The following is a 17,417-nucleotide window of genomic DNA, read 5'->3' as shown; positions in this document are numbered from 1 at the left end:
TACATTATGGTATCAGAGCAGTTCGTTCCTGTAGAGCCTGAGGAATGGACTGACTATGCTTCTGTGCATTCTCTGTATGTGTGTTATGTGTTGTTAGTATATCTACTTGATATAGTTAGCATAAACGTTCATGAGCATGCATTTGGGACTTTGAAGCACTAAACTTTCGATATTGAGACTGATCAACTTAATATCGATTGTTTGGTGTGTATAGGAACCAGATGGCGCCTCGTGGACGCGGTAGAGGCCATTGGAGAGGTCATACGAATTCTCGTGCGCCGGTGAATAACCCTAATGACCCGGTAAACTTTATGACTGCGTTGGAGAACATGGTTGCTGCTATGCAAGCCACTGTTGAGGCTCTTGGTCAACAGATGAACAACCATGGTAATGACGGAGGTGGAGTTCAGGGCCCGATGACACTGGCGAACTTTTTGAAGGTTAATTCCCCGAAGTTCAAGGGAACTACTAGCCCGACTGAGGCCGATACATGGTTTCAGGCCATGGAACGAGCACTGCAAGCGCAGGTGGTGCCTGAAGGACAGCGTGTTGAGTTTGCTACCTATTTGCTCACTGGCGAAGCGTCGCATTGGTGGCAAGGTATCCGACGTCTCCTGCAGCAGGGGGATGATTATATTACCTGGGATATCTTCCAAGAGGAGTTCTATAAGAAGTACTTTCCGACTTCTGCTAGGACGGCCAAGGAACTTGAATTGTTACAGCTGAAGCAGGGTACTATGTCCGTATCTGAGTATACTGACAAGTTTGAGGAGCTGTTCAGATTCTCTCGTATGTGTCAAGGGACTCCGGTGGAATATGAGGAATGGAAGTGTGTTAAGTACGAAGGAGGACTCCGGAGCGATATTTTCAGTTCAGTGGGACCAATGGAGATTAGGACTTTCTCTGAGTTGGTGAACAAGTGTAGGGTTGCTGAAGAGTGTGTGAAGAGGGCAGCCGCTGAGAAAGGAAGTCACAAAAGGTCATTTTCACAGAACCGAGGGAAGAGCTTTGCACCTAGAGGCCCGTCTTTCAAGAGGGGAGGTTCTTTTAGGAGGCCCAACAACAACTACTCCCAAGGAAAAAGGTTTGGGAAGCAGCCTCAGAATGATCAAGCTTGTACTAGGTGTGGGAGTCACCATCCAGGAGTACCATGCAAGGCCGGATGGGGTTTGTGCTACAATTGTGGAAAGGCGGGGCATAAAGCCGCAAGTTTTCCGGAGAAGCAAAAGCAAGGTGCTGGAAAAGCACAGCAAACTGGTCGGGTGTTCACCACCTCAGCTGTGGGTGCAGAAGGATCTGAGACACTCATTCGAGGTAACTGTGAAATAGCTGGTCAAACTTTAAATGCTTTATTTGATTCGGGAGCATCGCATTCATTTATTGCATTTGAGAAAGCCCATGAATTAGGATTGAAGATCGTAACCTTAGGTTATGACTTAAAAGTGTATAATGCTACCCATGAAGCCATGGTAACTAGGCTAGGATGCCCGAAAGTTTCGTTTAGGTTCAAGCAGCGTGATTTTGTCCATAATTTAATCTGCTTACCGATGATCGGTCTTGATCTTATCTTGGGATTGGACTGGTTATCCGAAAACCATGTCCTGCTTGATTGTTCTACCAAGTCGGTGTACTTTATGCCGGAGGATACAGAAGGGCCGGTCGTGGTAAATAATTATTACTTGAATTCGATGATGGTGAACTGTTCTGGAATCGAATGTCAGGGTATTTTGTTGTTAACCGCGGGTGTTTCGGGTGATGATCAAAGGTTAGATCAGATTCCGGTAGTGTGTGAGTTTCCGGAAGTGTTTTCCGATGATATTGAGGAATTTCCACCTAACCGAGAGGTCGAGTTTGCTATTGAGTTGGTGCCTGGGGCGGGACCAATCTCAAGTGCTCCTTATAGGATGTCACCGTTAGAGATGGCCGAGCTAAAGTCTCAGTTAGAGGAATTGTTGGGTAAGAACTTTATCCGACCAAGTGTTTCCCTGTGGGGTGCTCCAGTGTTACTGGTAAAGAAGAAAGATGGAAGTATGCGGCTCTGTGTGGATTACAGGCAGTTGAACAAGGTCACCATAAAGAATAAATACCCATTGCCGAGAATTGATGATCTCATCGACCAGTTACAAGGATCTGGGGTTTTCTCTAAGATCAATTTGCGATCCGGTTATCACCAGATAAGGGTGAGGGGTGAGGATATCCCTAAGACCGCTTTCAGGACTCGTTATGGTCATTACGAGTATACTGTAATGTCCTTTGGGTTGACGAACGCTCCTGCAGTATTCATGGATTACATGAATAGAGTATTCCGTCTGTTTCTGGATAAATTCGTTGTTGTCTTCATTGACGACATACTGATTTACTCCAAGACTAAAGAAGAGCATGCAGAACACTTGAGGACCGTGTTGCAGATTTTAAAGGAGAAGAAACTCTATGCGAAACTGTCTAAGTGTGAGTTTTGGAAGGATGAGGTGAAGTTTTTGGGTCACGTGGTGAGTAAGAAGGGAATAGTCGTAGATCCAACTAAGGTAGAAGCTGTGATGGATTGGAAGCAACCAACCACAGTAACTGAGATAAGGAGTTTTCTCGGTTTAGCTGGCTATTATCGAAGGTTCATCAAAGGCTTTTCGCAATTAGCTTTGTCGTTGACAAAGTTAACTCGCAAAGACACTCCGTTTGTTTCGACTCCTGAGTGCGAGGAGAGCTTTCAGACATTGAAGAAAAAGTTGACCACTGCACCTGTGTTAGTGTTACCTGAGCCGAACGAGCCTTTTGAGGTGTACTGTGATGTATCGTTAAAGGGCCTAGGGTGCGTGCTGATGCAGCATCATAATGTGGTGGCGTATGCCTCACGACAGTTGAGACCTCACGAAGTTAGTTATCCTACGCACGATTTGGAACTCGCTGCGGTTGTGTTTGCCTTGAAGGTGTGGAGGCATTATCTCTATGGGGTTAAGTTCCAAGTCTTCTCCGATCACAAGAGCTTGAAATACCTCTTTGATCAGAAAGAGCTTAATATGAGGCAAAGGAGGTGGATGGAATTGTTGAAAAACTATGACTTTGAGTTAAATTACCATCCTGGAAAGGCGAATGTAGTGGCGGATGCGTTAAGTCGAAAGTCGTTATATGCGTCTTGGATGATGCTTCAAGAGGAGAAGTTGCTCAAGGGATTCGAGAGTCTAAAAATTGGTGCTCGAGAAGTATCTGGAACCTTGTGTTTGAGCCGATTAGAAATCTCGAGTGACTTTAAGTCTGAACTCCTAAAGGCTCATGAAAATGATGAAGCGTTATGGAAGGTGTTACCGGCTATCGAGCAAGGAAAACAGTGGAGAGTGTCGGAAGAAAAAGATGGGTTATGGAGATTCAAGGGTAGGATCATTGTGCCGGATGTTGGCACTTTGAGGCAAGATATCTTAAAGGAGGCACACAAAAGCGGATTCTCCATTCACCCGGGGAGTACTAAGATGTACCATGATTTAAAGGCGATGTTTTGGTGGCCGGGTATGAAGAATGATGTGGCGGAATATGTTTCAAAGTGCTTAACTTGTCAAAAGGTAAAGATTGAACATCAAAGACCTTCCGGGATGTTGCAACCCTTAGAGGTTCCGCAATGGAAGTGGAAAAGTATTGCAATGGACTTTGTGTCGGGATTGCCAAGGACTAGGACTGGTTTTGATGCTATCTGGGTGATCGTGGACCGACTGACGAAGTCAGCTCACTTTTTACCCGTTCGGATGACTTACACCCTTGAGGAGCTAGCTCGGTTATACATAAAGGAGATTGTGAGACTCCATGGTGTACCTGCTACTATAATCTCTGATAGAGATCCTCGTTTCACTTCGAGATTCTGGGGTGCATTTCAGAAAGCTTTTGGAACTCGATTAAGCTTGAGTACAGCGTACCATCCTCAAACAGATGGTCAATCCGAGAGGACGATCCAAACACTAGAGGATATGTTGAGAGCTTGTGTTTTGGACCAACCGGCGAGTTGGGATCGGTATATGCCGTTAGTAGAGTTTGCATACAATAATAGTTACCATGCGAGCATCGGAATGGCTCCGTATGAGGCTTTGTATGGGAGAAAATGTCAATCTCCACTATGTTGGTATGAAGCTGGAGAGAAAGGCTTGTTGGGGCCGGAAATGATAGCTGAGACCACTGAACAAGTCAAGAAAATCCGAGATAGGATGCTTACGGCGCAGAGTTGTCAAAAGAGTTACGCCGATCAAAGGCAGAAGCCCTTAGAATTTGAGGCAGGAGATCATGTTTTCCTGAAAGTTACTCCGACCACAGGAGTAGGTAGAGCGATTAAAGCAAAGAAGTTGAATCCTCGATACATTGGTCCATTTCAGATCTTGGAGAGGATTGGGCCGGTGGCGTATCGGGTGGCTTTACCACCCCATCTTTCAAACCTGCACGACGTATTTCACGTGTCGCAGCTTCGAAAGTACACTCCTGATGCTAGCCATGTGTTAGAACCCGAATCGGTTCAGTTAAGAGAAGATTTGACGCTTCCAGTGGCTCCAGTCAGAATTGATGATACTAGTATCAAACGGTTGCGTGGAAAAGAGGTTTCATTAGTCAAAGTGGCTTGGAGTCGAGGCGGTGTTGAGGAACACACTTGGGAACTTGAGTCGGAGATGCGAACGGATTATCCGCACTTATTCTCAGGTAATTGACTTTGAATTTGAATTTTGTGGGCAAAATTCCCAATTAGGTGGGTAGAGTGTAAGATCCGGTTAATTAACGGCTAATTAACCCATAAATGAGAATTTATTCTAGAAAGCCAAAAATGTTATTTTTATGGCTTAATATGGTAGAGGAAATTGAGACGAGAATTTCGGTACCAATTTTATAGAAATCGGACCAAGATTGGACCGAACGGGCCAAACCGGGCCAACCGGACCCAAAGTGGGCCCTTGGCCCAACTAAACTAAACCAAAACCCTAGTTTTCAGCACTCTCTCTCCTCATTTGAGACACTAAACACGCTGAAATGGAGGCCATGGAGGGAAGAACACTCTCTCAAGTTCTATCTCTCACTTGATCTTCAAACCACCATAACTTTTGATCTAGAGCTCCGATTGCCGCTCCGTTTGCGGCCACGCGTTCACCGCGGAGAGCTCTACAAAACCCATACAATTAATTTTGAGGTAAGCCACGTTTTACTGTTCGAAATTCCAGCCCTTGATTTCGAGTTTCATGAGTAAAAATGTTGAGATTTTGGGTTCTTTGATGTTATAGGACCCAACTCTCTTGAAGGAGAAGGTTAATCTTGTCTCCTTGGACCTTGGGTGTGGTAAGATTCTCAATCCTAGTGTAAATTATTGTTCTATGATGTTTGGGTATTGAGATGTTGTGTATGGGTACAATGATTGTGGCTTAGGTTGTGTATATATGAATATTGGAGCTTGATTGGTGATTTTGGAAAGTTTGGAAGAGGGTTTTGTGTGATAAAATCTGTTCTTGGAGGTGTTGATACCTTCAGAGCTTGTGGACAAGTGGTTTGGAAGTGCTCCGGTTGAGCTTGGGAAATCGGCTAAGGTATGGTTTCGGTTTCCCGTATCTAATATGTAATGTGGTAGGAAATACTTAGGCTAGAGGCCCTAAGATAGGCATTGAATTGATGATGTTGTGGAATGGTTGAGATATATGATGTGATCATATGTGTGATTATGAATATTGATGCCTTGATTGTGTGATATGTGAGAAAATGCATGTTGTGATATATGCTTGATGAATGATTGAGGTTGAATTGATGGGTGGTGCCATATTGTTGGTGAGTATGATGATTATGTATAATGATGGTTGATTGGAAATTGATATTGTTAGAAATTGGGATGAGAAGGATGTATGACATAATATTGTGTTTATCCTTTGGCCTTTTGATTGAGAAGTGTTAAAATGGTTGGAGGTAGTTTTGAGAATTTTGGTAAAATGTCAATGCGTGAGTTGAGGATGGCTTGTTGTTGAATTTGGTACACTTTGATTGATTTCAAAGAAAAGGGATGAAATTAGCATGTTTTAATTGATTTTGAAAAGAGTTGAAAGTGGCTTGTTTTGAAAATGGCACTTTGTGGTTTTGAATGAAAATATAGTTTTTGGGCATACTTTGACGGGACATAACTTGGACTACGGATCTTTGATTTGTGCCAAATCTGTTTAGAAATAAAATTGGATCCGGGATGTCCATGCCGTTCGAAGAACGGGTGAAAAATGATTTAAAATGAGAGAGTTATGACCGTCGGAAGATTGGGGGTTGAATCTGTGAATTCTGCAGCTTTTAACTTAGAAAATTTTTAGCAGAATGACCCCTCGCGCGTAGGCGCACTTGGCGCGTATGCGCCGTTCTTCGAGAAAGCATCATCCACGCGTGCGCGTGGAGTGCGCGTACGCGTGGCCCTGTTTTCATTCCAAAGTTGATTTTTGAGTTTTAAAAGCCAAACTTCATACTTCTAAGCCTCCAATCTCACCACTTATGTCTTAAATCATTATGATATGCCTAGCATGAGAAAAAGGGCTAGTGAATGTGGTAACTTGCGAGTGAAGCAAGGGAAAAATGAATGATCCATGAGGATCAAAGATGATTATGTGAGATGTGGAGGATGGCGGTGGAAGTGCTTGTTATGCCATGGGCCGAATGGCCGTAATTGTTAATGAATTGGCGGGTTATGGATTTAACCGTGAGCCGGATGGCTGGATTATGCCGTGTGGCGGCGGAGCCATGTTTATGGCTAAGTATAAATGCATATATGCTATTGAATGAATTGTGAATGTTGGCACTTCCACCATTGGAGATGAGGGTTTCCCTGGGTAGTAGCAATGGCTAGCCACCATGTGCTCCAGGTTGAGACTCGAAGCTCTGTTAACCCAATGTCGTAAGTGTGGCCGGGCACTGTGAAAGGCCCGGATGAGCTCGCTCCCATAAATATTCACCAGTGATGGTGATGGATAAATATTCACCAGTGAGGGTGATGGATATGGATCATGATTATGATCAAGTTTATGATGAGTATAACTCGAGTTGGGGATGCACGACAGAGGGACAGTCCAATGGCTAGCTACCAGGACTTGTCGGGTTGGCTCTATAACCGACAGATGATATCATCAGCCACTAGGGACAGGCATGCATCATAAGCATACTACATGAATTGTTTGAGATTGCCTATTTGACTGCATATTACTTGCTAACTGCCTAAATGCCTTATCTGTTCCTATTTGTAAAATCTCTTGTCTGATATAACTGTGTTTGCTATATTATACTCCTGCTGGTGGTTGGGAGGTCTGAAGGAATTGGAAAGGGAAGTATTAGTTAGACTGAAGAATCTTTAGTCAGTTGCCACTTACGGTTTAGCTTGTTTATAAGCTTTGATATTATCTGAAGGAAGTTCTAGGATTGCCTTCGGCTTTCCTCTATTATTATGTATTATATATGTGGAAGCTGTTACCGTGCTGGGGACCTCTAGTTCTCACCCATTCGGATTTTGTAGTTTTCAGATGCAGGACGCGAGACTTCTCGTTGACGCATGCTGGAGACTTCTGGATTAGCGAAGATCCTTTGTTCTCGGGACTCTGTTTTGGGTTATATATCTTGTTTAGATACTTTTATCTCCATTAAATAATACAAACTGCGATGACTCCTTCTAGAGGGGATTTTTGGAGAATAGGTTTTCTGTATTTGTGTCCCTTTGGATTTCCTTTGGGGTTTCCTTATTTTATCATATGTATATATTGCTATGCTCAGGCCGGTTATCTTCGCGGCCGGATTTTGAGTCTTGATATTCATGTTTTTGACACTCTTTTGTACACATATGATCTTGCGTTAGCTTATCCTTTGCTCGTTACGTTATCGATCGGAGTGTTGCGCGTTCGAGATTACGGTTTTTGTTTACCCCCTTTTTCTACAAAGGCTCCTAGTTATAATCAATTATTCATACTACTATACGTACTAAATTTTTGTTTTAGAGGTCGTAATACCTTGCCATCTCTGAATTATGACTTAAGCATAAGACTCTGTATGGTAGGGTGTTACAGTGTCTATATATATATATATATATATATATATGATGCTATCTTATTTATTCCATATAGGTTTCTCTGACGAACTATAAGTGATATCTGTTATTAATAGAATGTAAGTATAGTTTTTTGGCATGTGTGAAAGATGTGCTAAGCAGTATTTATACGAGCATCCTACAGATTCACTCCTGATTTCTGGCATTTACGTTGCTGTTGGAAGAATCTCAGATCTAATAAGATTGCAAGAAATGAAGAAAACTAATGTTGTTACAGTTGAAACTGATGGAGGAAATATGTTAAAGCAAACTAATGCTATTACAGTTGAATTTATACTTAGAAAATTGAAGGTTTCTAAAGGAAGGTGTTTCTTGGAAGGTCTTGTCAGATAAAAAATTCTCAAGATAATTTAACACATTGTCAATGACACTCTTACGCTCTGTCATTAATGTGCACTGTTGAACGAGTCCAGATATCTCACGGTTTCATGAAGCAAATCAATCACTATGAGAAACCAATGGCCATTAAGGTAAATTGGCACAAAAATCTACGACAATATTTAAAAAATATTTTTTACCAAAAACAGCCATGAAATATTATTATAGTAATTAATTGAATGTTCACTGAAATTAACGAAGCTTGTGTAAACTGCCAAAGTCTCCCATGAAGTTATCCTTGATGTATTTTATTGTGCCGAAATAGTTATATTTTGGGCTTAAAACAATTTGCTACAATAAATATTGAACTAAGTAAGGAATCTTATTATGTTTCTAGTCTATCTGGGAAGATATATTAATATTGAAGACTAAATTTTGAACTGCCAATAAACTTACAAAAAATGTCGGTGGCAGAAACCATTGGTTGCCATATTTGTTTTCTTTTGACCCAAATGGCCTTTTGGTGAGCATCGAACAAATTAAGATAAGGACCTATGGAGTACAGACAATCATGGTTATTCTGCACTAATCCAAATTGGATAATTTTGCAAGCATAATAAATAAATAATGCAGAAATAATTCTTACATCACTAAATTATTAGCTTGTTGGGCATAATAGTCAGAAGAATCTTGCATGTGCCAAACAAGCACTTCCCTAAAATCATAAAATCATAATATTATACTATGGTAGAAGAAAAGGCCAAAAAAATAATTACATGAAAACATTAGCAATAAAATAAGAAATAGATTAATTTAAATTACTTTGGATCCAAATTGTTTCCAAAGATGTAAGCAGCAATGGACAGTTCTTTATCAAAAAATTTCATCTCTTTAGTTAGCCAAAATAAAATGTCCAAACATTATAAAAACAATGTCAACATAAAGAAAAGTTCAGTACTCATTCATTTTGCATCAACAGAAAGTTCGAAAAAAAATGCAATTAAAAAATAACATAAATAATTTATAAGTTAGATTTTATCGTTTTCAGATCACATGAAAATAAAGCAAGTGTTTTAAACAGTAGTAAAAATATTTATAAGTTACTAACTAAAGCCACATGTTAGGAATAAGTAGTACGACCACAATCCAATCAATCATGTGTCAAATAATTTATTATTGTTATTATATCAAAATGTTAATATAATAAAATCCTTGATTAAATTTATAGATTTATCATTGTGATAGTGATCATAATATTGAGAGAAAAATTTTTTATAATTTAATCTAAACTTTTCTTGGTCATAGAATTATTAAAAAGGATATTAATAATCCGAAAAGATCAATATATATATATATATATAATATATATATATAATGGTCTTCATTGGATGAATATTAATAAATCTCATTTATTAAATTATATATATAGATGGTACATATAGAGATATGGCCATTGAACTGACCCACTTTGAGAATTCCTAATGGTTATAATTACTGCATATTTGTCAATAAGATATTCTCAAGATGAACATAGTAATAGAGTTTCCTTTGACATGTAACTGTCATAGTAATTAACAATGTATTTATTATACTTTGATTCCAGACACCTAATATCCTAGGGTGCTAGTTGAATGGATATTGGGTATAATTTAAATACTTGTAGAATTAATTATTAGTCAATAAGGAATCTGTCAACTCTCGGTAAAGAATTTGAGCTCTATGATTATAATGACTGAGATGAATAAAACCTTGGCCGAGGAGATTGAATGAACGAAGAAATGAGTTTCTTAAGTCATTCACAATTTATTATAATAATGATAACAAGTTAGAGTTTGACAATTAAACCATACTCTAAGGGTTAACCAAAAGCTGGAAAGATGGAAGGAATTATACTTTATTCTTCTCAGGTTCTTAGTAAAAATATATTACTTCATACTATCGGGTCGTTAAAGAGTGTTGCTAGATGCCAACCTTGATTAGTAAATTTAGTATAACTAATTTCTTACCCGCTTAGTATTGAACCTATGGGGTCACACACTAATGAGTATCCTAATCTTTACTGTAGAATTATTTAATTATTATTTTGATTTGATCAAATAAAAAATTATATTAATTCAAATAGAATATTATTGTACTCTTTGCTAGCACCGAGAATATAATAATAATATGATAATTGAGAATATTAAATGAGATTTGAGAATAATTAGTTAATCTATTTCTAAATTTGAATTATAATTTAGATGAGATCATAATTGATTTTAATTTAAATTGTTATGATATGATTCATAAAATTTGAAGGATTTAGATTTAGAATTTCAAGATATGATTTAAATTTGAATTGATATTCAAATTTAAAATTAGTAACAAATCTCATAGTATATATATGTATGCCAATAGTAGAGGGGAAATGGTAGAAATCAACACAAGGGTTTTGTTCCTTTACCCTACACACATAAATGTATGTGAGCCTAATTCTTGGAGAAGAATTTTATGGTGTGAAAAGAGTTGCAAGAGATTTCTCAATTTAGACCAGATGTCCATTGGTCAAGGAGTTGACAGCAAAGGTTGGTCTAGGTGTGGATACGCATAGCGCCTTCGTACCATCGAAGGAGAAAGTGATTTTTACTAGCGTACACAGATATATAAATATGATCTATATAATATTATTGGAATAAAGTTGAAGCACAAAATAGATATTTAGGATTACTTTATTTTCTTCCGCTATGTGTTATGAGCTAATAGTAATCCTTCACCACACTTACATCAATAATAGAAATACTAAAGTTGTATTTTGATAAAATATGATTTTTTTTACCAACTTAATTACTAAGCATCTTTACATGCCATTTGTTTAATCTTTCATATATTTTAAAAAATTGGACTGCATCCCTACACATTAGTGTATAAGATATAAATTCGTGAATATATCTATTTCATAACCAAAGATAAAAAAGCACAATATTATAACGTTAATTATTTACTCAAAGTATACATACAAAATTAGCCTGATACTTTTTTTGCGTATAAAAAAAAATTTTCCTAATACTAACGTTATCCTAAAAGTTAAGTACTTATACGTGGCATGTCATCTCCGTCCATATTTGAATTGTAATTGTTATAATAAAACCATGGACGACCTGGAAGAAGCTTCTCTCCAAAATGCAATTCTTTTTGCAAATCCAAAAAATATGATAATTATTTTAAGCATTGCTGTTACTTATTTATCAATACAATTTTCTCAACTGATAAGCTTTCCACCACATCAACAAATCAAATTTCCATATCAGCAATTGAAATTTTACTCCCTAGTATTAGTCAGGATTCTAATCATCCTTCCAATGTCACTAACAGGCACAATATGATGACCCAAAAAAAAAATCTGGTACTCACAAGCCTAAAGCTTTCAACAATGAAGCTCAGACCTCATATCTAGTCGGAAAGAGAGGAGAAGTTGAGGAACAGATTGTATTTTATGACTTAACATCAATGTTACAATATGTGAGAATACTAAAAAGTTCTTCACCCCTAAATCGGGACAGTGGCAAATCCAATGGTTGAAGGATGCTGTACTTTGTGAATTATAATATCATATATTGTGTATTAATTTGATCAAATGTTATCTTAGTAGTATTTAATAGTTGTTATTTAAAAATAAAAGCGTAAAACCATAACTTCGAAGACCGGTAGTCCACGCTTTCTTTCCTTGCACCTCGGAGTCCTCTTCTTCGTGACTGGTTCGTCACCCAAACACATTGAGGGGTTAGCGTCAAGTATGCATTTCAAAGTGTCCGACGGTGGTGTAACAACTGGAGCAGTATTCGAAAGCTTTACACTGTCACTCCTACTTTTTTATGAGGAACCAACCATTTTCACAAACTTTGGGAGAACTGTTGTTATTCCTTGCACAACAGCTTCGTGAATCATCGTCGACAGTGCCATGACAACACCCTTTCCAAACTTCAAGATGCCATAAAATAAGATGCGTTATTAAATAATAAGGTAACAACACAACAAATATAAACATCACAAAAGATAACTAAAGACATGTTAAATAAAGTATGCCGAGAAAGCAAGGCAACTTCGGGTATTATAACCCAAAAATAGATTACCTTCTCGTCCAATGCGGAGAAGTCCATGCTCGATTCTCCCTTAGAAGTTACAGAGGCATTCAGTGTGTACTGCTCAAGCCAAATAAATTTCAGTATTTATATTAGACTAAAAAAACCTACTGAACAGAGATTACAAAAGACTAATAATCCCAAGTTTCATTTAACAAAAACAAGCATGATTACTGTTCACACCCTGGGTCAAGCTACTCGACCCGGGATGTTCAGTAACAAAGCGACCGATCTCTTCAGGTCAAGCTATCCGACCTCTTCGCAAAGAGCTCGGCCAAATCGACAGAAAAGCCCAAGTAAAGGGCCCAAATAGAGGAACACGACCCAAATCCAAAGGCAATCCAAGCCTAAAAAGATAAAGACAGTTCCCTTGAAGATAAGCTGACCTCACCCAAAGATAAGATAAGATAAGATAAGATAACTAACTTATTTTATCTAAAAAGGTCACTCTACACCATTATATATACACTGAAGCACCCAGGTATAACTCATACTATGATTCTACTAAAAACCTGCTTAATACCCATGCTAACTTAAGCATCGGAGTCTCTTGCAGGTACCCCCCACCCTCCGGTGGCAAAGGATTAGCAGTGCAGCTAGTTCCACAAGTTGGACACGACAGCTCCGGCCGCCATCCACCAGCCGGACACATCATCCCCGACCAGTACAGAAGATCTCGCCCGAGATCGACCTACAGTTTCAGGTAACCCTCAGAACATTGGCGCCGTTGCCGGGGACCTAGAAGTCATCCCATCACCATGGCGGACGACCATGACAACGACCACGATTCAGATCTAGAGGATAGAACACCACACAAAAATGTGGACACAACACTGAAAGACACCCCGGAATCTAACAAGGACAAAAACTCATCAAATTCGGGAGTGATAGAAGTGCTTCAAGATTGTTTAAAGCAACTTGAAAAAGAAAGCCAGCATCAACGAGAAGTTGAAAAAGATCTACAAAAGGAGGTAAGGCGACGCCGAGAATTAGAAGACAAACTTCTAAAACTCAAAACCGATCTCAAAGCCAAAGTTACTCGATCCACTCCTAAGGGCAACTCTCGCAAGGATCAAGATCCATTCACTAGGGAGATCATGAAGACCAAAATCCCTAAAGACTTCAAACTTCCAGATATGGCTTTGTACGATGGCACTACAGATCCCAACCATCTCCTCAGCAATTTCAGAAGTAGAATGTACATCACTGACGCCTCAGATGTAGTTCGCTGCAAAACTTTCCCAACAACTCTCACAAAGACAGCAATTAGATGGTTCGACAACCTACCTCCGAAGTCCATCTCAAGCTTTGACGACTTAGCCAAAAAGTTCCTGGCCAGATTCTCCATCCAAAAAGATAAGGCTAAGCACGCCCCCAGTCTATTAGGAATCAAGCAAGGAGATCGGAAAAGTATTCGCAACTACATGAAAAGATTCAACAAAACATGCCTAGACATACAAAGCCTACCGACAGAGGCCGCCATCATGGGCCTCATCAACGGCCTACGAGAGGGATCTTTTAGCCAATCTATATCAAAGAAGTATCCCACATCTCTAGACAAAGTGCAAGAACGAGCAGAGAAATACATCAACATGGAAGAAAATTCTCGACTAGGAGAAATGTCAAAATCCGGATTCACCTACCGAGACAAAGATAAAGAGTCCAAAAAAAAGGAAGATCGACAAGGGGAAAAATTAAAAAATATCATAATTACACCCCTCTTCGGGTGTCCCTTGTGGATGTTTACAAAGAAGTCTGTTACACAGAAAAAATACCCCCAGCTCGACCACTCAAAGGTAAAAGAGGAGGAGGAAACCGGAATGAATATTGTGAATACCATCGAGTCCGTGGGCACTCCACCAATGAATGCTTTGACTTAAAAAATGTCATAGAAAAATTAGTGAGAGAAGGAAAACTATATAGGTATCTGGCCATCCGGGACGATGAGCAAAGAAAAAGGAGAAGGGACGAGGAGGTTGGACAAACCGAGCGATCACCTCGTACACCAGAAAGACATGTTCATATGATACACGGAGGGTTTGCAGGAGGAGGAATCTCCAAATCATCTCGTAAAAGATATCTCAAAGAAGTATATCACATCGAAGGAAAGGAGGAAGCACCCGACATCCCTGCAATTACGTTTACCAAAGAAGATGCATCCGGTATCATCTCAGGACACGACGATCCCATGGTCATCACCATTATACTGGCAAATGCAAATCTCCACCGTACACTGATAGACCAAGGGTGCTCCGCCGACATCTTATTCAAAACTGCCTTCGACAAGCTCGGCCTGGAAGATAAAGAACTTAGAGCATATCCAAACAGCATGTTCGGACTGGGAGACACTCCAGTGCAACCACTGGGATACGTCCCACTACACACAACCTTCAGAAAAGAAAACCAATCCAGAACACTCAAAATAGACTACATCGTGGTCGACGTGAGTTCAGCCTACAATCCCTAATAGGTCAGACAACATTAAATCAACTCGGCACAATAGTCTCAACTCCACATCTATGCATGAAATTCCCAACTGTAGAAGGGATAGCTACGATAAAAGCAGATCAGAAGATGGCGTGCCGTTGTTATAATGAAAGCCTAAACCTCAGAGGCAGAGGAGAAGAATTCCACACAATTGAACTTGGTGGAGTTCAGAGGCGAGAAGAACTCCGTCCACAACCTGAAGGCGAAGTAGAGAAAGTCCAGATCGGAGATGTCCCGGACAAAACAATAAATATTGGCACGATTCTAAAAGGAGACATAAAAGAATCACTCGTACAGTTCTTACGAGAAAATGCCAACCTCTTTGCATGGAAGGCTGCAGACATGCCAGGCATAGACCCCGAGTTAATGTGTCAAAAGCTAGCAGTCTACCCTGGATCTCGGCCAGTACAACAGAGGCGTAGAAAACCCGGACCGGAATGATCCCAAGCTGTGGAAGAGCAGGTACAAGCTCTACTGGAGGCAGGATTCATAAGAGAAGTCAAGTACCCACTATGGCTAGATAACGTCGTCTTGGTGAAAAAATCAAACGGGAAGTGGCGAATGTGCACTGATTACACTGATCTCAACAAAGCCTGCCCAAAAGATCCTTATCCACTCCCAAGTATCGACGCTCTGGTGGATGCCTCATCTGGATAGAAATACCTCTCGTTTATGGATTCATATTCCGAATACAATCAAATCCCAATGTATCCACCCGATCAAGAAAAAACTTCGTTTTTAACACCAAAAGCAAACTACTGCTACATTGTGATGCCTTTTGGTCTCAAAAATGCGGGAGCTACTTATCAAAGGCTAATGAATAAAGTCTTTTCGGATCATATCGGAAAAGTCATGAAAGTCTATGTGGACGACATGTTGAGAAAGACACAAAGTGAAGAGACATTATTGTCTGACCTGGTTCAAGTGCTTGACACTATAAGGAAGCATGGCATGCGACTCAATCCTGCAAAATGCACCTTTGCGGTAGAAACTGGCAAGTTCTTAGGTTTTATGCTCACACAAAGAGGAATTGAAGCAAAGCCGGATAAATGCCAGGCCATACTCAACATGAAGAGCCCAACTTGTGTCAAAGAGGTACAACAACTCAACGGGAGATTGGCAGCCTTGTCCGAATTCCTAGCGGGATCAGCGATAAGATCTCTTTCCTTCTATGCTACTTTAAGGAAAGGAAAGAGGTTCAAATGGACAATGGAGTGCGAACAAGCCTTCTAAGATTTCAAAAGATTCCTAGGACAGCCACCTATCCTATCTCGGCCACGAGAAGGAGAACCACTCATATTATACCTCGCAGTAGGAAGTCGGACAGTAGCCTCAGCACTAGTTTGAGAAGACGACAGAGGGCAACAACCCGTTTACTTCATCATTAAAGCATTACAAGGATCCGAGCTAAACTACCAAAAATTAGAAAAATTTGTCTATGCTCTCATACTAACATCTCGACGACTTCGCCTGCACTTCCAAGCTCACACCATTAAGGTTCGGACCAACAGCCCATAAAAGGGATATTGCAGAAAACAGATCTAGCGGGCAGAATCTTACAATGGGCAGTCGAGTTGTCCGAGTTCGACCTTCAATACGAAGCTCGGACAGCCATCAAATCACAATACTTAGCTGACTTTATTGTAGAATTTACAAACACTCCAGAAACCCCCACGAAATGGAATCTCTACGTGGACGGTTCCTTGAATAAGACTAGAAGCGGCGCAGGTGAGATAATTGAAATTAATCAAGGAACCCAAATCGAACTCTCTCTCAAATTCGGGTTCCTTGCCTCAAACAACCAAGAGGAATATGAGGCACTACTAGTTGGTTTAAATCTGGCTAAACAGGTTGGAGCTCAAAGACTCATTATCTTCAGTGACTCACAGGTGATCACTTCACAAATAACGAGGAGCTACCAAGCCAAGGACCCCACTATGAAAAAGTACCTGGGTAAAACCAGGGAACAGCTCGAACAACTCCGAGAATATGAGATCCAATACATACCACGCGAGCAAAATGCCCGAACTGACGCACTCTCAAAACTAGCCAGCACCAAACCAGGAGGCAACAATAGAAGCCTCATCTAGGAAATACTACAGAACCCGTCAATCTTGGAAGAAGAAAAAGTCCTAACCATAACAAGTCTAGATCAAGGATGGATGACTCCTATAATTAACTACCTCAAAACAGAAACATTTCCTACAGACGAGAAGGAGGCAAAAAGGTTAAAACGGGAGGCACAATACTACACTATTATAAACAATACTCTATACAAAAGAGGAATTTCAATACCATTGTTAAAATGTGTACCGACTTCCAACACGAAGGAAGTTCCAGAAGAAATACACAGTGGCATCTGTGGCAATCATCTCGGAGCACAAGCGCTCACCAAAAAAGTACTTCGGGCAGGATTTTATTGG

At 40.0% G+C, this 17,417-nt stretch overlaps 1 protein-coding gene across 1 annotated transcript; it reads left to right on the top strand.

Annotated features, from left to right (window-relative positions):
* The first annotated feature begins 221 nt into the window (after window positions 1–221).
* Window positions 222–8,404, top strand: LOC148581318 (uncharacterized). The gene is made up of 2 exons (XM_088492347.1): window positions 222–1,314; window positions 8,196–8,404. The coding sequence occupies exons 1-2, from the start codon at window positions 222–224 to the stop codon at window positions 8,402–8,404; spliced, it is 1,302 nt and encodes a 433-aa protein (XP_088348473.1).
* Window positions 8,405–17,417: the final 9,013 nt, after the last annotated feature.

This window comes from Arachis ipaensis, chromosome B10 (assembly GCF_059453495.1).
Source record: "Arachis ipaensis isolate K30076 ecotype BB chromosome B10, ASM5945349v1, whole genome shotgun sequence".
Taxonomy (NCBI): domain Eukaryota; kingdom Viridiplantae; phylum Streptophyta; class Magnoliopsida; order Fabales; family Fabaceae; genus Arachis; species Arachis ipaensis.
This window is presented reverse-complemented; position numbering and strand designations above follow the sequence as displayed.